Source organism: Mycetomoellerius zeteki, unplaced genomic scaffold, assembly GCF_001594055.1.
Source record: "Mycetomoellerius zeteki isolate Tzet28-1 unplaced genomic scaffold, Tzet1.0 scaffold323, whole genome shotgun sequence".
Taxonomy (NCBI): domain Eukaryota; kingdom Metazoa; phylum Arthropoda; class Insecta; order Hymenoptera; family Formicidae; genus Mycetomoellerius; species Mycetomoellerius zeteki.
This window is the reverse complement of record NW_017257309.1, coordinates 590,997-616,237: the sequence shown is the minus strand read 5'-3', so window position 1 is coordinate 616,237 and position 25,241 is coordinate 590,997. Positions and strand designations below refer to the sequence as shown.

The 25,241-nt window shown below is 35.7% G+C and overlaps 1 protein-coding gene across 1 annotated transcript in view; it reads right to left on the bottom strand.

The window, feature by feature from the left end:
• LOC108725045 (AT-rich interactive domain-containing protein 5B-like) overlaps positions 1 to 25,241 on the bottom strand; it is a 69,879-nt gene that overhangs the window by 33,950 nt on the left and 10,688 nt on the right. Inside the window, exon 2 of the mRNA XM_018451816.1 lies at positions 3,971 to 4,222. Coding sequence (XP_018307318.1) covers positions 3,971 to 4,222 — 252 coding nt within the window. The remainder of the gene's footprint in view (positions 1 to 3,970; positions 4,223 to 25,241) is intronic.

The following is a 25,241-nucleotide window of genomic DNA, read 5'->3' as shown; positions in this document are numbered from 1 at the left end:
GAGGAGCGGGCGCGCGGTGTTCTTTGAACTATTACAAAGTAACGAGGCAGGACGCGTGCGCGCGCGCGCGCGCTATCTTTTTTTCGTTGGCGTTGGTAGGAAAGCAAAATCGTTGTTGCATCTGATAAAAGCCGGGTGGGCACGCACGCGCACGGACGTGCGCGTGTCGGTGTTGAACACACGTAAACAAGTCCGTCGCATTCCATGCGCGGACCGGGTATACCTGCTGCTGCACGTAATCACGCTCGAATAATTAATTAGCTTATTCTGCATTACTTAGACAGAGTTAAAAACATCTCGCCGTCTAAACTGGCTATACTGCTAGCGAAGAAATTTTTCATCACAACGAAATGTTCGTAAAACAAATGCGACGGCAATTCGGAGATAATAAAGTTCTGTTTTCATTTCGGGCGATTTAATTAAATATTTGCTTTCCGTAGAATTTAATAAAATCTTCTTATCGCGCAGCATTCTAGATTCTTTAAAGTCGATTAACTGTACTTCCGACAGCTTCGTATATAATATAATAATTAGTGTAAAATTTATTTCTCATCAAATTTATCGTTAAAAGATTGAATTATCGAATAAATATTATACATACAAATGTATATAGCTATGAGAAACAGAACTGGGTTAATCTTTTCAATATTCCTGAATACGAATTTCGATATATTCACGAATTAGTAATGTTATAAATAAATGTTAACCGTAGTTGGAATTTCTCATGACTTCACGCAAACTAATAGTGGTTACTCGAATAGCAAGTTTCGCGAAACGGATTCTCGTTGAGTTTGCGCCAACTTTCGATTGGCAGCATCGCGGAGTAAAAATAGAGAATGCAATGTAATCAACTTTGAATTGCGGAATAAACAATCTCGATAAAATTTTAATTAGAATTGAGTCGGTGGAATAATATAAAAGTATTATTGCAACGCGAATGTCGATTGCGATAATACGTAGATATAATTATTGGCTAATGCAGCCACATAGGTTCCGTTCCAATAATCAACAATATCGTGCGAATATTGCACCTGCACTAACATTCCTCTCCGTTCGAGATTAGTATATAATACAAATTTATTAATTACAAAAATTATTCAAATTATCTGGGTACTTAAATGTGAAAATTTAAAAAGTACAGTTAAACTAATAATAAAGAAAATAGCGTTAGAAAATTATTAAATGAGAGCATTAAGAGATTTTTTAGGAATTGGAATATTTTTTATTTTTGTATAACATGATAATAAAATTAAAGGCTTTCGGAAAATTTTTGTTTTTATGTAAAATATATATATATATCAATATTGAAAGAGAATAAAATTATATTATTTTAAATAACATTTTAATATAAATTATTATTACACATGCACAGAATACTCAATTGATTTATCTTGTTTCAAGTATATAAAGTGTGTAACGAATTATATTATTATTATATCTTCCAATTTCACAAATTTTATTTGAGATTTTGGTTTGTTTTTGAGAAATGATCCTCAATTGTTGGCAATGTATCTAGGAATTTCATGAAAATTTCTTTCGCCGTTGTAAAATAACCAAAAACCGGATTATCAGCAGCTGTTGGACAAATATTTTGCCTCGATAGTCAAGATGAAGCAAAGTCTCCATCTCAGTCGAGCTCATCAATCACGTCAATTACATACGACATGGTCGATTCGCGATAACACGCGCGCGCACAAGGCAGAATAAAAGGGCAAGATAAACATATACATACATATATGTACATACACATATATAATTATATAGATATATAAATATCTCGCGCGCGCGCGTGTGTGTGTGTCGCTCATTTATCACAATCACAACTGTAAACAAAGTTTTCCAGAAAATAAGTTTGAATGTTTTGAAACATTAAAATTTTGGAATATTAATTTTAAAATGTAATTTGGCGAAATAATTGATTTTAGAGAAATAAATGTAGGTAGGTTCTTCTTTTTTTTCTTTATATTTTTATTCTTTTTCTTTAACAAAAAAAATGACAATTTTACATTATACGTGATAGCAAATAAGCGATATATATGTATATACATGTATATATATATGGATACGTTACATAAATATTAAATAATTAGTATAAATAATATCGTTTTGGGAATGAGACAAGGAAAGCACTACAATGGCGCCGACTTAAGATAATGCTTTCTATCGCGTTGTTCGACATAATTATCGGCGAGAAAATGTTCAGTTTCCTTTCTGGAGCAATTACGAAGAACAAAGGGGTCAAAAGTAGCGGCCACAATTACAGGTTTCTATCTCTAGTTCGTAGTCTCTCTCTCTCTCTCTCTCTCTGTCTACTCTGTAGATTATACCCTACCCTGTTGTTTTTTAAGAAAGTGGCCATTACGAACAATTTCTGAACTCGCACGCAAACTCGAAGCAACGACGACGCGACAAAGGGAGATACCTACTATGTTACCGGCGCGTCCATAATATTATTCCCATCAAAGAACAGTCCACGCACCTTTCTCTAGGTTCACCTGTCAGTATTTTTTCTTTCATACGTTACAATGAGAGAGAAACAATATTTCTCTTCGCTGTAAATCGAACCCATCCTCTCGTCGCGTACTAATCGCGTATCGATCGTTTTGAGGGAGCGTTAAAAATTTTGTTGCGCGATTTCAAATGAAGAGAAAAATAGGAAAAAGTTAAATTTGATAAACAATGTCGCCAGGGACATATATTTTGCGCGTTTATAATTAATAAACAAACGTGGTAGAAAGGATCAAAGAGAACATTTTCGAGGGGCGGATACTGCAGATTACAATCGAGTTTTGGCTGTCCCTTTCGAAATAATCGGCCCTACAAACAGTGAAAATGACGAGCGAAGGGGTGCGCTTAATTGACGACGTCTCAATGGAACAACAGGGCGAGAGCGTGACGACCCCAAAAGCTACCCTAACGTTAGGTGAGGGGTTAGTCGAACGGTCGTATCCTTTCAGTCTTCGAAGTGGCTTTAAGACCATGCCAATATTTCACAAGTTTCGTTTGCCTGGCCTTTCCGCTCACTTATTCGCCCCGGGGGCGTTCAACGTATTTCCGCATATTTGAATAATGCTTCTTTCGTGATTCGCGTAATCGTTCGATTTGATCGCATGAAAATAGTTACACTGATGCGCGACGTCGCGATTACGTGATTATTGCATTATGATGCAGTCGACTGAATTAATGATATGTGTAGCGATATAACAACAATGTGCTGCATACATACAGCGCGGATATGCAAGAATATTTGTATTTATATTAAAGCAAGATAAATAACTTGGATATACACTCGTCTGTATTTTCAATGGGAAGGAACTCGAAATATTCGACTAACAAAATGGCAAAGGGCGGCATTCTATGAAATTTCCATATAGAATCATATGCACATTGAAATGCCACTGACAAAATAATACGAGATATAGAAAAATGATAAGGTCAACGTATCACACGATAGCTAGGTCTGTTATCGATGATGGTCGGCAAAGTAGAAATTATCATGGCGTAGCCGTGAAGCTTACGTGTGTCAACAGCAATAAAGCGTCGATGAAGCGACTTTAACGAGCCCCATTCAAATAAAAAACTTATCTCTAGACCTTTTAGAAACGTATTTTTAAAAAAATAAAATGATTATAAATCACAAAAGTACGGAAAGCTTAGGAAAGAAGGTTGTAAGTTGTAACACTTGTTAAAAATATGAAACTTTTGGAGAAAAGCTCTTCAAGTAAAAATCAAGTGATCAAGCAAATGAATGCTTTCCATTTTGTGATACAAGTTGACACAAGTGTCGTTCTACCTTTGTTACTCACTAAACGTCAATAATGTTTGTGTCGACTTGTGTCACTAAATGAAAATCATCCAATATCTCATTGAAACGACGTTCGTGTGTCCGCATTTAATTTGACCAGACTTTTTGTCAAAATTCCGTGCAAATTTGCTTCTCGTTCGTTTAGATAATTTTTAGAAAACATACCTCTCCGTGCGTGTCCCTCCTTCCATCCGGCGTGTTTTCAGGTAAGAAATAAAGTCGCAAGGACGCCAAAGGCTGATTCGGTCCACGACTGTCCATCCACAGTAGCTGAAGTTCGCCGATGCTGACGAGATCGGCATCGCTCCACAATTTCGTCAGGAAGAAACTACCGAGACGAAGGACACGACCGTTACTTATCCTTACTGCCTTATAAAATGTGTAAGGGCCGTGGCTGAAGCAAGCACCGCCTAGCAACTAAAAACGTAAAAAAGAATTCGTCAACATTAATATTTGAGTCGTTATGCTGTGAACATTATATGTAACAAAAAAAATTAATTAATTAAGAGATTTTTTCACAAAAACCAAACAGGTATAAAAAGTCAAATTTTCAAGAAACATAAAAATTTCTCTTCTTTGCAATAATATAACAGTGAAAAAGGTCACTTTAGAGCAAACAACGATCACAAATTAAACTAGTTTATTCTAAACTTAAAAAACATACGTAATTAATACTAGTTTTCACGATGATACACCTTGCAAGAGAATGTTTCAACTTACTTAGTTCTCATCAGTCCAAAATCAACAACAATAGTATAAAATGTATATTATATTGAAATTAACAAAATAATAGAAATGTCAGAATTGAGTTTAAACTATGAAGCCACACTGATGGTTGGACGTATATAAAAGAGTTTCTTCAAGTCCGAAATATCTTGTAACTGTTTCCTCATTCAAAAGTGAGAAAATAAGAGTCCAATGATAAAATTCAAAAAGATGGGGTCAAAATTGTTGTATATTGTCATGGGTTAACATGTTGTTATTATTTTCACAACGATTGTGCTGATTCGATTTTTTTCGTTAAAGAGTTTTTTTTTAATCTAAAATATATATATTTTTTTAAATCATTGTAAGAAGTAATCATTCTCCGTGAGCAATTTAATACAAAGTTCAAGATTCTCTCTTAAAAAGGAAGAATGAGATAGTAATATCGCTTTATCTACAAGATTATAAATAGTTCCAATCTTGTGGTAAAACGGATAATTGAAGAAAAATGATAAGCATAATATCTTCCCGAGAAAGTCTTTTTATGGAGAATCAATTAACAATGATTTCTCATCTTCAAATTGTTCATTATATAAATGGTAATTTTTCTTCGAACATACAGATATAAGACATAAAAATAAAACTTTAGATTTTGATTAATATTTTGAAGACGCAATTTAATCATAGAATGTTATAGTTTGTAAACTTGACGTATAAGTAAGCTATGCCATCGGGAGGTCCAATTTGCCATGCTAAGAAACTGGGACAAGCAGAGACAAGCTTTTAAAAATTTTGTCCTTCATACATCAGTTTGGACCCCTGGTGGTCAGTATTATAACAAAGAAAGCGTGATAAATGCGATTTCAAGCAGATTTGAGTGTTATTATTTTGTTAATATATATTATCTTTAAGTGTATAAAGAAATGCACACACACAATCGGACCTCGTATCATTCCAAGATTGAATTTGATATTGTGTTTACTCTTTCTTTCCTTTCAACCTAATAATTAGGTGTTTATAAAAATCTATTTATATAAAAATCTAGATTATAAACACTTTGTCTGTTATACATATTTAAAAATGTGAAATGTATGAAAAATTTGTGTCATATTGATTAAGCGTGGCCTTTCCGTCTACGTAAAACTTACGTAACAGAACTAATACTATCACTTCGTATCGACGATATTTAATATCACTTAATATCAATAATAATATTCTAGGTTTAAAAAGAAAAATAAAAAGTGAAAAATTTCTGAATTTAGTTCTTGCGGAAATTTTATATTTACTATCTCTATATATTTATCCCATAACTTTTTACATTTACCATTTTTTCTTATAAACGGAAGAACTTGTTTTATTCTTGTGTTAAAAAGGTGATGGAATAGTTTCATTTCAGGAAATATAAGAGCTTAATATTTGCTATTCTACTAAGAATAGCAAATATTAAGCTCTTATGTTTCCTATTTCTTTGTTTGATTTTTGCCGAAATAGAATTGTTTATGATGTGGAGGTACTAACAAAGAACGATTTGGCGCGATAACTCGCATTAAAAAAAAATGGACTTATTCGATTCTCGTGGTAAGCCTTCAATTTTACATGTATGTATATACACAAAGAAAATGCTACATTCTCTCTATATAATTTCTCGTAACGCTGGTTCTAATAATACACCATTTTATCGTTATTCGCGCACGCGCGCGTACCATTATTATCAATATTATAATTAACGTATATTAATATTTAATGAGAAATGCGTTTGGATATTAGAATGTATTATGGTGCAATATTAATCGGATGATAAACAGGTAGAATATGTGCGTCGAAATGCGACGAATCAGCGTGACAAAGAGCATCGAAAATTCAGTTGCAGATTAATTTCGGGGAATATTCGATTAAAAGGTATTTTCTTTCCTTTTTTTCGAACCGGTAACAGTTCGTTTGAGTCGGCTTTTAAAATACCATCCCCATGAATACGCATGCACGACCATCGAGAGAGATTCGTGGCGGCGAGGGATGAGACCACGGAAAAGCGAGGGTACACGACTCCCTAGAGGGTATTTGCAGCATACCGCGTAACACGAAACACGTGCACACTCGCGCGACATTCATCCGCTCGCTCGTACGTACGCACGCACGCACTCACGCACGCACGCACGCACGCACGCACGCACGTACATAATGCGAGATAAAACCCGGACGAGTTCGCAGAAGGAAATCTTTGCGCTAGAAGTGTGACTGCACAGCTTTCTACGTTTCAGGGAATGCGTGTAATTAAAATCAATAGAGCAGAATCGATGCGCGCGCGATACCGTAAATAATAAATAAATGACAAATACGCGCGTGAAAAATTAATTAAGCGTCCGTCTGAGTGTGTGAGACATCCGATAAGAAAGACTCTCGCTCAACGAAGGAATGCGACGCATTTCGCGCAGAAAAGAAAAAAGTGAATGAATGATAAAACGTAAACGAAGATTCGAACGTTGTGCGTGACGTTGATTTTACGTCGCTGTTCTCTCTTTCTTTCTCTTTTTTCCCTCCCTCCCCCTCCATTGCCCTAGAAAAACTATTTATTATTCAATGAGAAAAATGTTTATTATCCAGCTGCTGAAAAAAATTCCGTAAACGAAAGAGCAAACGAACCGTGCACGCGGCGCGTACAGTCCGTCGCATAACTTCCGAGATGGATGCCTCTCCTTCAGCGTAGCGGCGATTCGCGATCCGAGTCCTTTGCCTCATCGCATTTTTTTTTTTTACTAAGATTCAACTGTCAACGCGTTTTGGTGATAAACATAGTGATTTCAAATACGCGAGAATTTTTGCATAGAGACAAAAATTACCGAAAAAAACTAGAAACTTTTTGAATTAAAAAAAACCAGTAAAAAAATCAGTTTTTTATTCCGACCATTAAAAGCTGTTCATTCGAATATGTCTTTTTTTACATTGAACGTCATATTATTTATTTTAGAATTCAGTTTTCGCATACAGTCAAAAGATTTTTGTATAAAAATAGCTGTCAGCAGCAATTAAAATGTAGTACAATAATTATAAGTGGCGGTGACCATAGATATATTATACTTATTGTTAGTCCAGCTTCGAAAAGATATTGTATCAAAGACGTTATCGCCTCGATATTTCAAGATGTAGAAACATTAAATAATATCTATTGAAATAATATAGATATTAAAAGTTCTAATGACGAATATCAAGAAAAATATAAATTCTATATCTTTTTCTAAGATTTTGATTAAAAAATCGGTTAAAATTTTTACTATAGAAAAATCAGTTTTTTTTACTCCGAACTAAAAAAACTTGTTTTTATTCTACTCTTGCATAGGAAGTGCGCAGAGAGAACATCTTATTGGAATCATTCCGCAATCGACGAGCGAACCCCGAAATTGGTGCCGACAGCACGAATATTCTAACAACGAAATCAATCGCGTCTCATCGTTGATCAATCGCGTTTCGAGCGGGTTCACGAAATGACAAATGCCGTTTTTCTCGTTCCTTTTTTTTCCTTCGCATTCGGCACGATCGAGTGGTTACAGATGTCGAATATCGCGGCGTACTGACGTAACAGACGCGGTATCGGCGTGAGCTTTCGCGGCTGCGAGACCGATCGGTCCGTCGTAATTGAGAATATATACTCGATACCGATACTACTCGAACGATCGAAGGGAGGGAAAAACACGACGAGGGATCCATTCTGGCGCTTTATAGCGCGGACTGTACGGGCGTCTGCTGCTTTGCAGCGGAGACTTGTCCATTACTCCCTTTGCTTTATTTATCCGGGCGAAATTTCAAATCGAATCGGATTTGAACGTAAAAGAGACAGCCGCGCAAAGATCGATGCTAAAATATTCACGTAAAAATGCCCCACCACATTTTTAACCAAGTCGATAGGAATTCTCCCTGCGATTTATCGTTTTATATTGTAACGACACGCGAGAGCGCAGTGGTTCCAGCGACGTATCGATTTCACGAAGGAAGATGATTCCGAAAGGCTCGCTTCGAATAACAAAGTCCTTTAATTGCCGATTAAGTAAATCCGATATTGGGTCATGTTAGTCGCGCGCGCGCGAATGGAATCTCTTGAAAACAAATGAAGAGTACGTTCCGATATGCAAAACCGTGTCGTTAAGTTGCTCATTATTGCGCAAATCAACGAGGAAGTACGCGAACGCGCTATCAATTTGCTTTCGCGTTACATAATTGAATCAATAATGGCATCGGCGATCATCGGTAGAGAGTGAGCACCACTGCCATAACTATTTCCAATGTTTTAAGAGTACAGTCGGAACCAAGAGTTACATCGGTGAGTGGCCGCGAGCGGCCGAGAGAGAGATCAGCCGAGGATGATATTTATAGCAGTTAATCTCGGTTCTCTCCGCCCGCGCCACCGCGCTGCCGCTGCACCGCCACCGCACGCGAAACTTACCGCCATTGATATCGCGATTGCATCTACGACGCTTTTTTATCTATACGGACAAGTGCACTGGCGCGAGATTCGTGCAACCACATGTACAAACACCTACACACGTATACCGCACATCGTACACGTGGGCACCGAATTTTTCAATCCCACCGATGCCGTTATTATTTATCGGAACGTGCCAATTACACGCCCTATCAGGAGTAGCCAAATATTTTTCCCCACGTACAGATGTACAATGCGGCGCGCATGCATTATTCATCGTGCGACGTACGTGGCCGCTCTCTTCTTCTGTAAAAAACACTTCCGCGTAAATAAATATCTGTCGCAGCGGCGCGAGGCGTCGCGTCGCGTCGCGACGCTCTGCCAATTGGCTCATTGTTAATTATTTTTCGATGCTGGAGGAGTAAGCGCGCGAAACACGATGCAAGCAAACACAAACGCGTGTCGCGTATGCGCGATATGTAAAATGCCGTCACATATCGACGCGAATTGTTTAAAAATAAGAGGAATATACTAGTGGAACCGGACGTTTATGTCGCATCGCGTCAACAACGAATGGGACGTTCTCTCGCGCCTGCAATTACCATTTGGGATGTTTGCCCTTGGGAACAGAACAAATGCTAATTACGCGAGTATAAAAACAAAGCGAACGGAAAGTATATTCATGAATCCTTCCCACTTCGAAAGCGTGCGTAATCCAAAAGTGTTTTGAAAAATTTTTTTCCATCGCTATATAATTATTGTATATGTTATGTATGTATGACGTGAATGGATAATTATTATCTTTCTTAATAATGCATTATCCGTCTCTCCGTCGGGGATACTGTAACATTACGCTCGAAACTGCTGCAGCTTTATGTAATGATCGTTGTCTGTTTTCCTCTTGTAAGAACACTCGGAATTCTAGAACGATTAAAGAGGGGGGGAGGGGAGGGGGAATGGGATGAGGGAGGCCACGAAAATTGAAAGGAGAAAGAAGAGAGGAATGGGGGAGCGAGAGAGAGAGAGAGAGAAAGACAGCGTCATAAAAAAGACATAGGTATGGAATGAGAGAATAAAAATAATACGATATTGATTGAATCTGGAAAAAGTAAAAAATGCCAAATGTAATATTTAAAAATTGCTCAGTAAAATGATGTATACAATTTATGCTTATTTTGTCATCTTTTGTGAAATTTATGTCAGTTACCTACATGGGAAATAAAAACGAATTTATTCGAGTATTTAAAAATTTAGCTAGATCTATAAATAATTTTGTTGGATCGTTAAAATAATTATGTAGCAAACTCAAGCGTGAAAAGAGCAATGCTACAAAAAATTTGAATATTCTAGCAATTAGCTTGAGCGTCCGTTTTTTTCGTGTACGAAATTAAAATTCAATAATCGGACATATGAAAATAAAAACGACATAAATAATTAAATATTACAAATATTCAATATCCGTTCATTGTTATGTCTACCCGCTCATCCACTAGATAAACTAGATGATACAAAAATGCTGAGTATATTCTTGCGAAATCGCAAGAATTCACGATAAACATTGCGTTCATTTAATAACACGCAAGAAAAAGGAGCGAATAATGTAGGAACGAATGAAAAGAAGTGATGAGTGAGAGTTGGTGCTGCGCAAAATTAATAAATGCATACGATATCAGAATAACACGAATTAATCATTCGGGGATCATTAATAGTCATTATGTAACGCGTACTGTCGGCAACGCGATGTGTAACATATGGTACGTCAAAAAGCATATCGCAATCGTCACGTTACACACGGATATAAACGTCGACCGTCGAAATATTTTCATCGGCAGAAAAACGATCGGTGGTATAAACGCGACCGAACGAGAAGCGTGCACGAGCGGGAAAGAACAAAAAAAAGAAAAATAGAATCGCACGACAAGCAACTGTAAATTGCAATCGGAGCAATTCATATACCAGACTCCCCGCTATCTTGAGAAGCTTCGTTTACCGTCACGATTGAAAAATCGCTGAATGTAAAATATTTAATATCCCACGTCGACTGACATTTGAGACGATCGCGATTGCGCAAAACCACGCTCGCATTATGTAATTAACCTTTCTCATCGCGATAGGCTCGCGAATCGAATAGATAGATTCTCTTATTCCGCGAGCGGAAAGAGATACTCGCACGCGCGTACGGTCAGTACGCGGAAAAACGTGACCGTGCACTCGGGAGATTGGGAGGGAAAAAAAAAGACGGGATATAGGGCAATGCTCCCCATCCCATCCCCCTTCACCCCCGTCATTGTATACCCTCGCCGCGTGTAATCGCGTATACATATACAAAGCTATTCCGTAAGCCCTCCGCGCCGCGCCGCGCCGTGCCGCGCTCACTTTCTCACTCACTCTTCTATTTCCCCTCCTTGTTACCGTGTCTATATTTCTGCCCATCTGTCTCGCTTTCCGATGATATTCCTCCAGAACTCGTTGCGCCGTCTCTTTCGCCATCACGCGACGCCCCCTCGCCGTGTCCTCCTCTCCTTCTCTTTCATTCGCGGCGAATGAGTTTTACTAACCGCTTTAAAGCGCTCATCACATCGCATGAATCACCGCGGTCAGGAGATTAAGAAACGCGGGATGACGTCGTCCGATAATACCGAGATTCAAGAATCCAGCAGACAGAAAGTAACCGGACTAACGTTGCGACGACAAAAAATGCATTATTCGCTTATTCTGTACGATAATATTGCATTGCGCGCAAGAGAGTCAGTTTTTTTAAGCCGTTCCATTTTATTGTCTCTATATACCTACGTTGTGTTTCAGCTAAGGATATAAATAGCGGAATACGTCTCAATAAATAAAATAAAAATTAAAAAATCGGTTTTTTATTTTACAATGATTATATTGATATATATACATATATATATAACTATTTTTTGTGATAACAAAGCAATGTACTAACACGAGCAATATTTCTCTCGTTGGAGATATAATATTTCAGTCGCGTTTACGTTCCTTCGGATTAAATTAGCGTCTCATAAATTAACGTAACGAGCCAAAAGATAAGACTTTGGGACTGGAGCGCGAGATGTATCCCGCTTTCATTACATTTTTCAAAATGAAGAGAGCGGATATCTACGACTATCTCGCTGCCAGCTTTTAATTAAAAACTTTCAACTGTGTGCCGCCATGCATCGTGTGAGCGAACCTTTAACCCACGTTGCACGTGCACACACGTCAACGCGGAGGGTCCGCACACGCGCGTATGTGTTCCCCTCGCGCGTGCGTGTCGGTGACCGTCCTCACACACTCATGCATACATACTCCTCGGCCACGCATAATATACGTGGAATTTGACTCTCAGGTACGTCACACATACGAACGCGCGTGAATCAACGGATAGGCACACTTGATTCGTCAACGCACATCACCTCGCACTAAGCGCTCTCGTAGGCATTTAAAGATTTCATTTCGGTAAGCATTCGCTGCTGCCTCGCGACGGTAAAAGAAGTTTATCGTAATTGCTGGTTTTGCCTCTCGCGAAATGGACCGCTGGATTTTTGCTTGATCTGTGTATTCGTTACCGATCCATATCGCATCCCCTGTGCGTGCTGCGAATCAATTACGCGCCGTCGAACGATATTCCGCAAAGAAACGCTGCATTAGATATTCCGAGCGAGTAAAACATACACTCACACACACACACAGAGAGAGAGAGAGAGAGAGAGGGGGGAGAGCGCGAGCGAATGCAATGTAATACGATATTAATAACAAAGGTAACGTGTGCTTGTGGAAAGTGCGTATAATACGAACGACGCACATCGCGGAAATTTAAATGATACTTATATTGTATTCAATTTCAACACACACGATTAGATTGAATTTTGTTAGTACGTAAACTGTGTATTTTGTCATGTGCAATCATATAACTTCAATACAAATTTTATAATAGGAAAGCGAACTATATTGTGCGGTTATATATCTGTGATATATTTCAATTGATGCAGAAACTGGTGTAGTATATTCAGAAATCGATTAAACCCGGCAAATATATTTATATACATATACCAAATGTATCTACATATATCGATACATATGTTATCTGGACGTGTCTGATTCTTGTATCAATCGATAAGCCGAATTATTCATCAAACTACATAATAAATAAATCGTTTATCGATAATAATTGACTTTTGTACTTCCAATTCTTTAATAAAAAAAAGAAAATATGAGAAGAGAGATTAGACATAAAAACTGTTAGACGCGTATCTTTTAATATCACTATTATAATAAAAGATAATTTATTGAAAGCTACCAAGGACGGACATATACCTAACACTCGCACGCGTCAAAAGTGTACAGAATGTCTCACAAGTTTTCTTATACTTCTTTCCAGAATCTTTATTTAAAAGAATAGACTCTTTCATTCAGAATTGATAGTTACTCACAGAGATAATTTCATCATACGCTGCATCTTTTTACAATTTTTAAATAATTGATATAAATAAAATATATTTCATTAATATATTTAATTTAAATATATGTAAGTTTTTGATATATATTAATAGTAGTATCAGGCTCCAAGAAATAAATTGAATGATATAAATGCAACCAAGTGTGAGTTAATACAAGATTTTCGTGTGATTAATTCAATATATTCAAAATCAATTTACAGATGTTTCAATCCCAAGAATTGGATCCTCTTCAGTGTGTACAGCAAAAGTAGTCGATCAATTGTCGGTTGATATAAATAATTAAATATCGTTAATCTATTGCTCAGTATAAATTCTTAAGAAAATATCGTCTGTGGTATCTCATATTGAATACTCAAACATGATTTCGAGTGGGACAAAATCAAAATTTTAGATGAAGAAAAATCATTTAATAAACGACTAATTTCGGAGACGATATTTATTAACCCATTAAGGACCAAGACAAATTTTTTTTCTCAAAATTTAAAATCCTTTTAATGGCAAGCTACTATGCCTTTAAAGAGCTTACTTGCCAAAAATTTCACATCCCAAAATTGACCTATTTTTTTGGTCGAAAAATCGACCAGCGGTTCTTAATGGGTTTGGTTAATAAACCAAAAAAAGGTTTAAATTTACAAAGTAATAATGATATGTTAGATTCGTTATATTTTGACTTGTTTAAAAAGAATTGATACCTCCATGTTTTGACTTTATTTATTTATGTGTAATAGCACACTTATTTTAAAACATTGCTAGTCACTCTCTCTCATTAGTTCACATCTTATAATAATTTATCTGTATTTCGAGATTGTATAATGGTGCATCGTTAACTGTGGTTCAATGTAAGTAAATTACTCATAATAAAATAAAAAACTCGAATAAACTTATTTGTTTTAATATAATTTCTCTTCATTTAATACTTTAAAATAACTTTAAAATCTTTGTAATAAATTGATTAATACTCTTATGAGTTACATAATGAACATAATAATATTATAAATATAAATAAAATAATGTTTGTCAGCTTGGTGAGTATGTTGTCTACATTTTGTTTGTTATATATATTTGTTACTTCATCAATTTCGGATTATTTTCATTTTATAATATTGACATAATTTTAGATAAACGTGTAGATATAAAGTTTGAGTATTCAACGAGATACCACAGACGAAATTTTCTTAAGAATTTATACTGCAATAGATTAAAGGATGTTCTGGTTTTAATTATTTATATCAGCCGACAGTTTATCGACTACTTTTGCTGTACATACTGAAAAAGATCCAATTCTTGGGATCGAAACGTCTGCAAATTGATTTTGAATATATTGAATTAATCACACGAAGATCTTGTGTTGGCTCACACTTGGCTGCATTTATATCATTCGATATTTATATTAAATTTAAATATATTTAGACAGTTTCTGTTATCTTTTTGTGTCGTGCTGTTTTAATTAAACATTTGTAATTCATATACGTTTTCTTAAATATTTATAAGTATTAAAGAAAAAATTATAAAATTTTACAAATAAATTTAAACTTTTCTAATTTCTTAATTCCGTTCTCTGAGAGATTTAAAGAAGGATTTACTGAAAACTACTTCAAAGATTTGTACATAAAAAAGAAAAATGCGCGAAAGCATGTATACCGTGCCCTTCAAAAGCACACGTCGTGCTCGCACCGTTCGTTTTCTTACCGCGACCGTATCGTCCCTCTTCCTGCCTCCTTTCCTTCCATTTCTTCTCGTTTCCCCGCTAAAGCCCCTTGGCATCGTTCTCATCGAGTTATTATTATACAGCATAGGGTCACTATCGTCGTTATTCCTACGGAAGGTTCTCATTTGCGAAAGGCGCGTCGCGTTGATCGACAATAAAAGATATCCGGACTCTGACAAATAAAATCGAGAAAGAGAGAGAGAGAGAGATTTCTACCTTGCACATCAGAAGTCACCTTGACGATGACAATCAAAATAAAACCGGTTCTTGGGATATATGAAATTGGGTCCCTATTTTGATCACAGGCCTCTTAATCAATGTTTATTTCCACATTTATCAGGCACCGGAAAAATGCAACGTCATTACGTAGCATTATCAGTGCATTTAGATTATGGCCCACTGATTATCTACAATACATACTTAAACACGATAAGTGTATGATAAACGAGCTTAATGTGTTCTCGACGAACTAGCTTATAACATAATTGTACAGGCAGGAAAATATTATGTCTTGTCCAAAAATAATACACGTCCTTTTTTCAAAAATCAAAAAACATTTGATTTTTCAACTCGTGTTGGCTATTAATTTATTTTACATTAAATACGATGCTTCCCTCCTCGTTTCCAACTAGAAAATAAAATTTTACGTAAAATTGTTGTTGCGTTTCCAATTTGCATGTTCTTTATATTGTCAACGTTTGTAAAACAGTTATAAAAGCGGACGAACTGTTTCTCTCTCATTTACGTAATACTCGTTTTAACGATGTTGCACGTGATAGCGTTTACAGTGAATCTGAATAAACTAAACAATTAATGTAAATCGAGAAAAAATATCATATTTTTTTTACAAAGAGAATGAATTATAAAACTAACATTTATATCGGAATATAAAAATATTGAAATTTTTTAAATATTGCACAAGATTTACAATAAATATAATAATAATAATTTCTAATAAACACTAAAAAAAGAGTAGATACCAATAATCTTGTAAAAAGTAATTCGATCCATCTTTAAATGATAAGGGAAAAATAATCGTGAGAATATATAAAAACATATAGAGATATCACCAATGTTTTACGAAGTTCTTCTTCGATATATCGTCCGTTATTCTTGGAATTTTCAAACAACGTGATTCCTAATGTGATCAAGGTTTCATTTCATATACGGAGGATTTTCTAACAATAAGTTGCGTTTAATACAGTTGTCGACGCGGACGTTATAAAGCGGTTTCGTTGGTATGTGTCACGTGAGTTGGTAAATCGCAAATCGCTGTCTTTATTAATAAAGTTTACGATGCTTCTTCGGCGGCCTAGGTCTACGAAACTAATTACTGCAGACACGGGTGAGCGAAATGTCAAAAATTACGCGATCTCTCCCGTATCACACTGTCGCGTCGATACGGTGATACGGAAAGTGATATCATAATGCTGATTTGATATTTGACGCGAGAAACTATCAACGGTGAAGAATGTGCATTCTGATCTTATGTACAATGAAAATAATAATGATAAGATATGAACAACTAGATTCACGATTACGTCAAGTAACGCGTCTATATTGTCGCGATTGCCGATCAGAAATCGAGAATGAATCGAGAGAATCGCAGCTTCAGAAAATACAGTTTTCAACGTCGTAGGAAACGGAAAAGAGCCAAGTGTCGTGTCGTGTCGCATTTCGCATTTACTCTGTCTGTCGCGAAAAAGAAAAAAAAAGAAAAAGAACAGAGTGCAGATCATTGTCGTGCATCAGAACATATTGAAATCTAAAATTGTAATAACATTAATCCATATTACCAATCGAGCACACAACATCGTCTCATCGGATTCATTTTTGCATTTACATGCAGTTTCGCACAGATAATGCAATACGCTATTGCAGTTACGATTTCCCAATCGTACACAGTTGCGAGTTGGAGAAGTGAATGTGCGGAAAGGAGAGGAGAGGAGAGAGAGAGACAGAGAGAGAGAGAAAAGAGGAGGTGTGCTCTGTCTCTACCGGGCTCTCTCTCTCTCTCTCTCTCTCTCTCTCTCTCTCTCTCTCTCTCTCTTCCCCTTCTCGCGATGTTAAGGGGGGTAGAGGGAAAGAAGACAGAGAAGAGGGGCTCCACGCTCGCACGCGACCTACGCATGCGCATATACGCACGCATACACGACACATATATATTATACATTTTGATATCGTATTAGTATTATTAAATCCTAAAGCAAAGAAGAAAAACATTATTGAACGGCCGCGAGCACGCGCGCACAAATTGCGTTTATTCCTCTTTATCTCGCGTAATTGTAAAATTAAATCAGAGCGCGTCGCTCGCTCGCGTCGTAAAATTAACAGGTCATGATTGTAGGTACGACAATTGAGAAACTTCCCAGGGTAAGGCAGATCATTATTTCTTCTAGTTTTTTTCTTTCGAATCTATCCGTTCGCGAGTTCTCTGCGTATAAAACGCAAACATGATTCGAGATTTTTATATATTTAAAACATTGCTCATCTCGCGTTACGAGCCTCGGACTCGAATTAATCCGCGCCATTAACGGCAACGCTGTTGAACAACACTCTCGAGATAATGACGTTTACGGTACCACGTATAATGCGAGAAAGAAGGAGAGAGAGGATTTTATAAATTATAAAAAAGAAATGTAATTTTATAAATTTCGTTTTGAGTTGTCCCACTGACTCTGTCGCACCGCGTCGTTTAAGTTATATTATTCTTCTTTAATTCATATTATTTTTTATTCTTTTCTTTATGAAGAGATTAATCTCGTCCGTACTATCCCCGCGCATCCTACGAAGCTTTCCATCTCCCTCTCTGTTCCTCCCTCGCTCGCGGCACAGACTCCTTCTGAGCATCTTTCCCCTCACCTACGTACCCGCTCCATCGACTGGATTCAATTCACTTTTCTCCGAAGAGCAACTCTCGCTGGGCGACTTCTCGCCTCGTTTATTTATTTCTTCCGGCACTAGGCATTTCCGAATATGAGCAAATTCGCCAATAAGAAAGTTTGATGATAAGAAAGAATACAATATGAAAATCCACGATTTGCTTATATATGCAGATTTTCTAAATTTATCTTTTAAAATTAGGATTGAAATTATTGTAAGATAAAAATTATTATACCAGCATAATAAATTAGAAAAATAATATTTTAAACAATTTGAAAGTAATACATTTTTTCTTCAACTTGCAAAAAACGTAAAAATATATAGATAGACTACACATGTAAGTAAACAACATAAAAAATGTAGCGCCATTTACGTGCAATGCGTTAATCTGAAGATCTCGATACAAAAAAAGATTACAAAGACAATAACATTTCGAAAATAGCACAAAAATAGGTACGTGCAAAGTCTAGGACTGAAATGATAACATAAACATTTTTTTTCTTAAGAAATATTTTAAAACACACATTGGAAAAAAAAAATATATATATATATAGAGAGAGAGAGAGAGAGAGAGAGAGAGAGAAAAAGAGAACAAGAAAGCGGAGCGAAAAATAGAGGAAATGTGGATACGAAGGGATTACTATTGAAGACAAAAAGCTGTTCCATGGATGACGACTAAGTATATACGCGTACCCATGGCGACACTCCTGGGACATCGTGTTAAATAAACTGACACTCAAAAAGCAAACGGACTGACAGTTCGAAGGCGAGCGAAAATCACAAATCTCAGGAGATGCTTTTGTAATGAGGTTAGGTTAAGTTCTAGCGCATTTTGAGAGAACGCAAAATATTCGCCACCGGCGAATATTTCGAGTACGATGCACTTCGTCACGACGATTGCCAAGTATTTGACAAGCTGCAGTGTTTATTCTTTTCGCGCACTTTACCATCGACAAGATATCAGTATTTGTGTAACGAGTTAATGCACTCACTAGACGTAACTAGCGCCGTACAAACACAATTGAATGAAATTCATTTCATCGTTCTATCGATTGTCAACGTCGATAACATATTCAGGGAATCGTGGGATTGTGTATAGGTACACTCGGTTTCTATTAGGCCGAAAAACGGCCGTGATTTCCACTCTTTCAAGAACCTTACGCTAGAAGAGGAGAGAGGGGGAGAGGAGTGGGGGGAGTAATTTCCCGCTTTATACATGCTGTACGACGATCGTATATCTCGTCGCATCGCGCAAATGCTACGCGCGCGCCGCATTCACAGAATATTATGAACGCGTACATAAGCGTTATTTGCCTTCTTCTTGTGTGGATATGGGATGTCTCTCACAGAACGCGCGAGCGCGTGCGCACGTAATACACGCAGAAATATAATAGGTATAGGTGGACGCGCGCGCGCGTGTGTGTATGCAAACACGCGCGATATACTCGCGCAGAAGGAGAGAGGAAAAGAGACAGAAGCGGTTAACGTTTATATAACATTTTGCAAAAAAGCGACCCGATCGATAAAAACCTACCCCCTCTCCGTCGGGAGCGTATTATTTTTCAGAATAGTTCAATTTACCATTTTTCTTTTTCGTTCTCTCTCTCTCTCTCTCTCTCTCTTTCTGTCTCTCTCTCTCTTTTTTTTTAATAAACGACGGGGATATTTTATCACTTTTTTGTTTGCTTGTTTTACCAGGTTTCGCGTCGGATAGGAGGAGTAGACGATCGATAGAATGTGCGCGAATGGCGGACAGGAATTTTCGGAGGCACGCAATAATGCAATGCGATTGAACGTTTTATTATCCTGAAAATAGAGTCGTCGTCGCTCGTGTTCCACTGCGTTGCGACGCGCGAAAAGATTATTATAATTGTCATGAGGGTATAATACAACAAATACGTTATTGCATTATTATATCCGATTGATCCATACGCGAAAGGTGAGGCAAACAATTTTTTATAACACGATTAATTAGTAATAATTAATAATAGCAACGGAAAAGATACGAAAGATCGTTATTATGAGTAACAGCATATTTCATCATCATTCTCACCGAAAATTCCATTCACGCCTCTGTGTACGTAATTGAAAATTAAATTGTAAGAAAAGACAACAGATCGCTTTTACGAGACTACAATATAGTATAAATCAGCATTATTATAAATCACCATTTTGTGACAAGGCTAAATCGTAATTCATCTTTTGTAATATTAAAATAATTTTGGAAGCTATAATATCAAGCGATTTATGTTTCCGGATAATATTAAGTGTGTTATCATTATTTTAAAATAAACGATTATTGTTATAGCAGCAAGAATACATATTTAATTCGTGATGTCAAGTCCGATTGCGATTAATTAGTTAGGCGCGCGTTTTCACAAATTGTAAGATATTGATTTCTCGCTATATATATATCTATATATGTATACAATATATACTATATTAGCACGCATCGCTTTTTCCAGATTAAAATGTGGCGTAAAAACGTCACTAAAGTCTGTAACAAAAATTGTTTAAAGTCTTGTTATAAGAGAAAAATTGTATTATTTAAATAATTTCGCGATAAAATACGCATTAAAAGTCTCTAACGCAATCATACAGCATATACGAGTCGTTTAGATAAAAACCGGTTTTTGTTGTGCAAGAACTGAGGAGAAAAATTCGCCGAATATCGCCACAGCATCGTTTACTGAATTTGTCTTGTCTGAATTATTTGTTAAACCTCACCGCAAATTGTGAGTCCATTAACAAAACGTCGGCTATACGTACGAGAGAGAAACGTATAGATACGATTCTAGCAGATGGTCTGCCTTTTCGGAAAAGCCTGGCACAATAATAGAATACATTTTCCATTGGTCCAATTCCCAGCAGTAATTACATCGGGCCTTTCTATCGGCTTTACCATCGTACGTCGTTTCCGTCCTCTCATCCTCCCTCGCGCGTCCGCCCTCGCTGCACCATTCTCGCCTCTGTCTCGCTCCCCGTTGCGCCCCGAACATCGCCGTCAAAGCAAAAATTGCTTCTGTACACATTTTCGGTGAATTCCCGCACTCTTTGCTCGCTCGCGAGCAACGAGGCTCGTTATAAAAATAAAGATTTGTGTTTCAGACGCGAATCAAAAGTCATACTTTTGAAAAGATAAACTAATCAACGTGATCGTGTGTGTATGCAAATCCGCATTATTATTATTACGGCTGTTGCCATGATATACGCGATATAAAGCAAAAACTTGATTACTATGAAAAACATATTAACGTTTAATAAGCAACAGCGAGAAAAGTGTGATACTTTCGTCAACGTGCACAAGCGCGAGTAGATATCGATTTTAACGGCACGTGCGAGGGACCTGTCTTCGTCGATCCCTCGTGAACGAAATGCTTATCGTCGGTTGAACAATTTTCCCACTTGACCTGATTCGGCAGGGCTTTAGGGCTTCAATTCTTTACGCAGAGAATGCTTTGAAAATAAGAAAAATAGTGAGACGGATGGAATCGGCATTGTCGCGATCACAATGCAACCAGGTAATTGACTGTAGAGCAATTTTGTAATTGTATGCAAATCCGGGAAGCTTGAAATTATTCAATTCAGCTGCACAAAGTCTCTCTCTAGACTTCGTTTCCATAATTATTATGTTAACAAGATAGACAAAGCTGTTCTAAACAATTTACTCGATCATTTCATAGCGGATGATTGAAAAATGTTACAATTTTAAGATTTTACTTAGAAAAATTTAAGATTAAAGAAAATGTTTTTCGTCAATAATAATAGTAACAGTATATAGTAATAGTAATAATAGTAGTAGTAGTAGTAGTAGTAGTGTAGATCGGGGCTTTCTCGCGATAATGTTTATGTTTCTGAACAGAACATGTTGATTATTTAAAGATTGTGCTTGTTGTACCCTTAAGGAACAATCACGATTGTATAATGTAATTATAAGCACGTCACTACAAAGAGATAGGTATTGTAAAGCTATTGTAAATAAATATATACTATCGTAAATTTTCGTATTACTTTTTAAAGTTGAAACTGACGGAATAGCCCCGCCCTATCCTAGTAGTAGTAGTAGTAGTAGTAGGTATCTAGGAATATAGTGGAATTAAATATTATTTCTCTATTTGACAACAAGTCATATTTCAAAAAGTCAAGAATAGTGTCATTTTCGTTCAAAAATAGTGTAAAAAATTATCAACAACATGTTTCAAGAATATGTTTTAATATAATAATTTTATAATCTTTTTGCAACGAATATTACATATTAATTGTAAAATATTACTAACAAATTTTATTCAAACGATTTTTTTGTTACTTTTAAATTTAGAATATAATAAACGAAACGTTTCAATCTTTTTTCTATGATAAAAGAATATTTTAAGGCCTCATAAATGCTTATCTACTTTTATCGGATTTTATTGTCTTTTAGTAGATAATTCAAAAATGCTTTTGTGCCATTAACGATTTGATACATAACTCTGTGTGGAATAAAAACTTTCGAGCCCTTTATTTTACATTTTCATGCAAACATTAAATGTATGTAAAAAAGTAATTTTATACACTGCAGATATATTGCTTTTTAAAAGTAATGATATTTGCAATTGTAAAATATATGATACAATTTCCAGAGACAATTAATCAAGAATCGCAATAAAGTCGAGCTGATGCAAAAAAAACTGTCCTTTATAAATAGTGAGTAAACAAATGGAAATTTCGAAAACTTGGCGTGTTCAATGAACGTGGAATTAATCTGTTTTCCTGAAAAGCCACTCATCGCGTTTTCACTCTACCAATTAAATATCACACAGCCGTTCGTTGAAAATGGAACCAGATAATGGATACAGTGTCGCAGGTCGATACCGCCGCGCAATCAGGACACAGCGCAGTATTCTCCCCCAGCCAGCTTACATAACTAATATTCTGTTACATTGGAATACGGCGTATTCGTCCATATTTCTCGGCTGCACAGATTTTGAATCATGTTTAAAAATATCAATTAGATGGGTGTTTGCTCGTCCATATGCGGCTTGTCAAGAATCTCTTGGATCGCGATACGTTTGACCGTGAATCAATAGATCTGTATGATAGCATCAACACAATATCCGGTTGGAGAATCGAGAAAATTTACTTTATTGCCAATTACTTTTTGCCTTATATATACGAATACATTCCCCTGTGACTATCTGCCAAACTACGTTGGAAACTGCTGATGAGAACAGGGACGACGAATGAAGGAGGAAAGAGAGAAACCGAGAGCAAAGGGAAAGCCCGGTGAGACAACGATAATATGTAATACTTAACGATTAGACTATATTCGACAGCTAAATATATATCTGCACGTTTTCTTTGCATCGGCGCGGCGTGTTGCACTTCAAAAGTGACTCAATTGATATGTGCGTGGCTATTATAAATGCGCATGAAAATCTTGATGATCTAGTCTAGAGTATATTTAGACGGTACATCGAATTAAAATATTTCTAATCGCTAAAAAATAATTCAAATTTATTCATTAAAAAAAATGAAAATAATAATGTAAAACTAGAGTGTCTAGCAATATCTGACTAATCAATTCAATGATACATATTTCTAGGACATTCAAAGCAAAAATTCAGGTTTTTCCAGAACGATTAAATTTCATTAGTTAATTAATTTCCAATGATCCGTGTAATTATATGTTTTATATTCAAGTTAGGATTTTATATGACAGAGACAATATTTATTTGACGCTTTATAAATAATATGAAATGAACATTTAATACTGTACTGCTATATTCTATATATTTTATAATTGTAGACATTAAATTCAAGTTTTCTACTAGTAACTTGCCTTATTGCATGTTTAAGAAAAGACTTATATCCAAGCACAACTTTTTCTTTTTATTAACGTATCACAACATAATATCACTTTATAGAATTACTAATTTATTGGCGCTTAATTAAATTATTTATCTGATTTTCAATGTCCGTCTTGCTTTTAAAGCTTCATCTAAAATCATTATAAAATTTATTGTTACCGACATCGTCCTTGCCGAGGTTCTTACGCACGCGCAGGAAATATTTCTTATATCTTTCTTTTTTCACGATCCGATCTTTTTGGAATGAAAGAATGACAAAAATTCCAGGTTAGTCCTGAAATTTAAGGAGTTTTCCAGGATACATTAAATTTCAGGATAATTCCAGGATTCAAGGACATTTAAGGACCGCTGAATATCCTGTAAAATTATCTTTTATTTACATATGCATTTTTTATTTTTAAAATATTTAATATTATTTAAATAACAGAGAGAGAGAGAGAGAGAGAGAGGAGAAAAAGAGACAGAGGGAATCAAATTGTTGCTAACCAAAATTCATAACGAATTGAAGAGAAATGTTCGCGCGCTATTCATATGCTTCTTACAGAAAATTACTTAAAAAGAAATTCGTAATTCAGATTATATATAAAGAGACATTTTCTGTCATGTATTATAAAAAAAATTCTGAATATTCTGTATAAATGTAAATATACGGTCGGTCCCGAAAAAGTATACCGTAAGAAACAATTATAATCTATCATAAATACCATTGATATCGCATTTTAGCGAAATGACGAAATCCTTGCTTGGACAATGTCGTAACGATTATTTCTGAACTTATTATGCGTCGATTTTTCTTAATTTACGACAGATGCGGAAAGTATCGATTAAATCATTAGATTACTGACAGCTATGCTGTGGAGATACACATATTTAATTTTACATATAGAGGCATAACGCAAATGCAATTTCTTCCCACTTTACGCGATGGATAGCAAGAAAATTTCATAACACAGTATCAAACACATACACTTTTAATCTTTACCTACATATTATTGGTTTCAATTGAAAATTAATTTGTGAGAAACAAAAAATAAAGAATAAAAAAATAAAAAATATAATATCAATGCTCAGATAAAATTGTAGAAATATTAATGATATTTCGATTGTGTCATTAGCGTAGAAATGTAAAAAAATTAAAATTTTATAATATTTTGGAGATATACACATATAATTATTTATATACGTATACAGGGTGTTTCCAAATTAAATGGCAAAACTTCGGGAGCGTGTAGAGGAGTAAAAAACTAAGAAAAAAAGTCCTATAGACATATGCTCCTTTTTGCTTTGTTTCGCAGGAAATCACGAAAAAAGAAAAAAATATATTTAATTTATTATTTTAATTATTTTATTTATAAACTTTTTAATGAAGATTTTGTTCGAAATGTGCACCTCTTGCAGCAATACAAGCATTGCATCTGTCAAA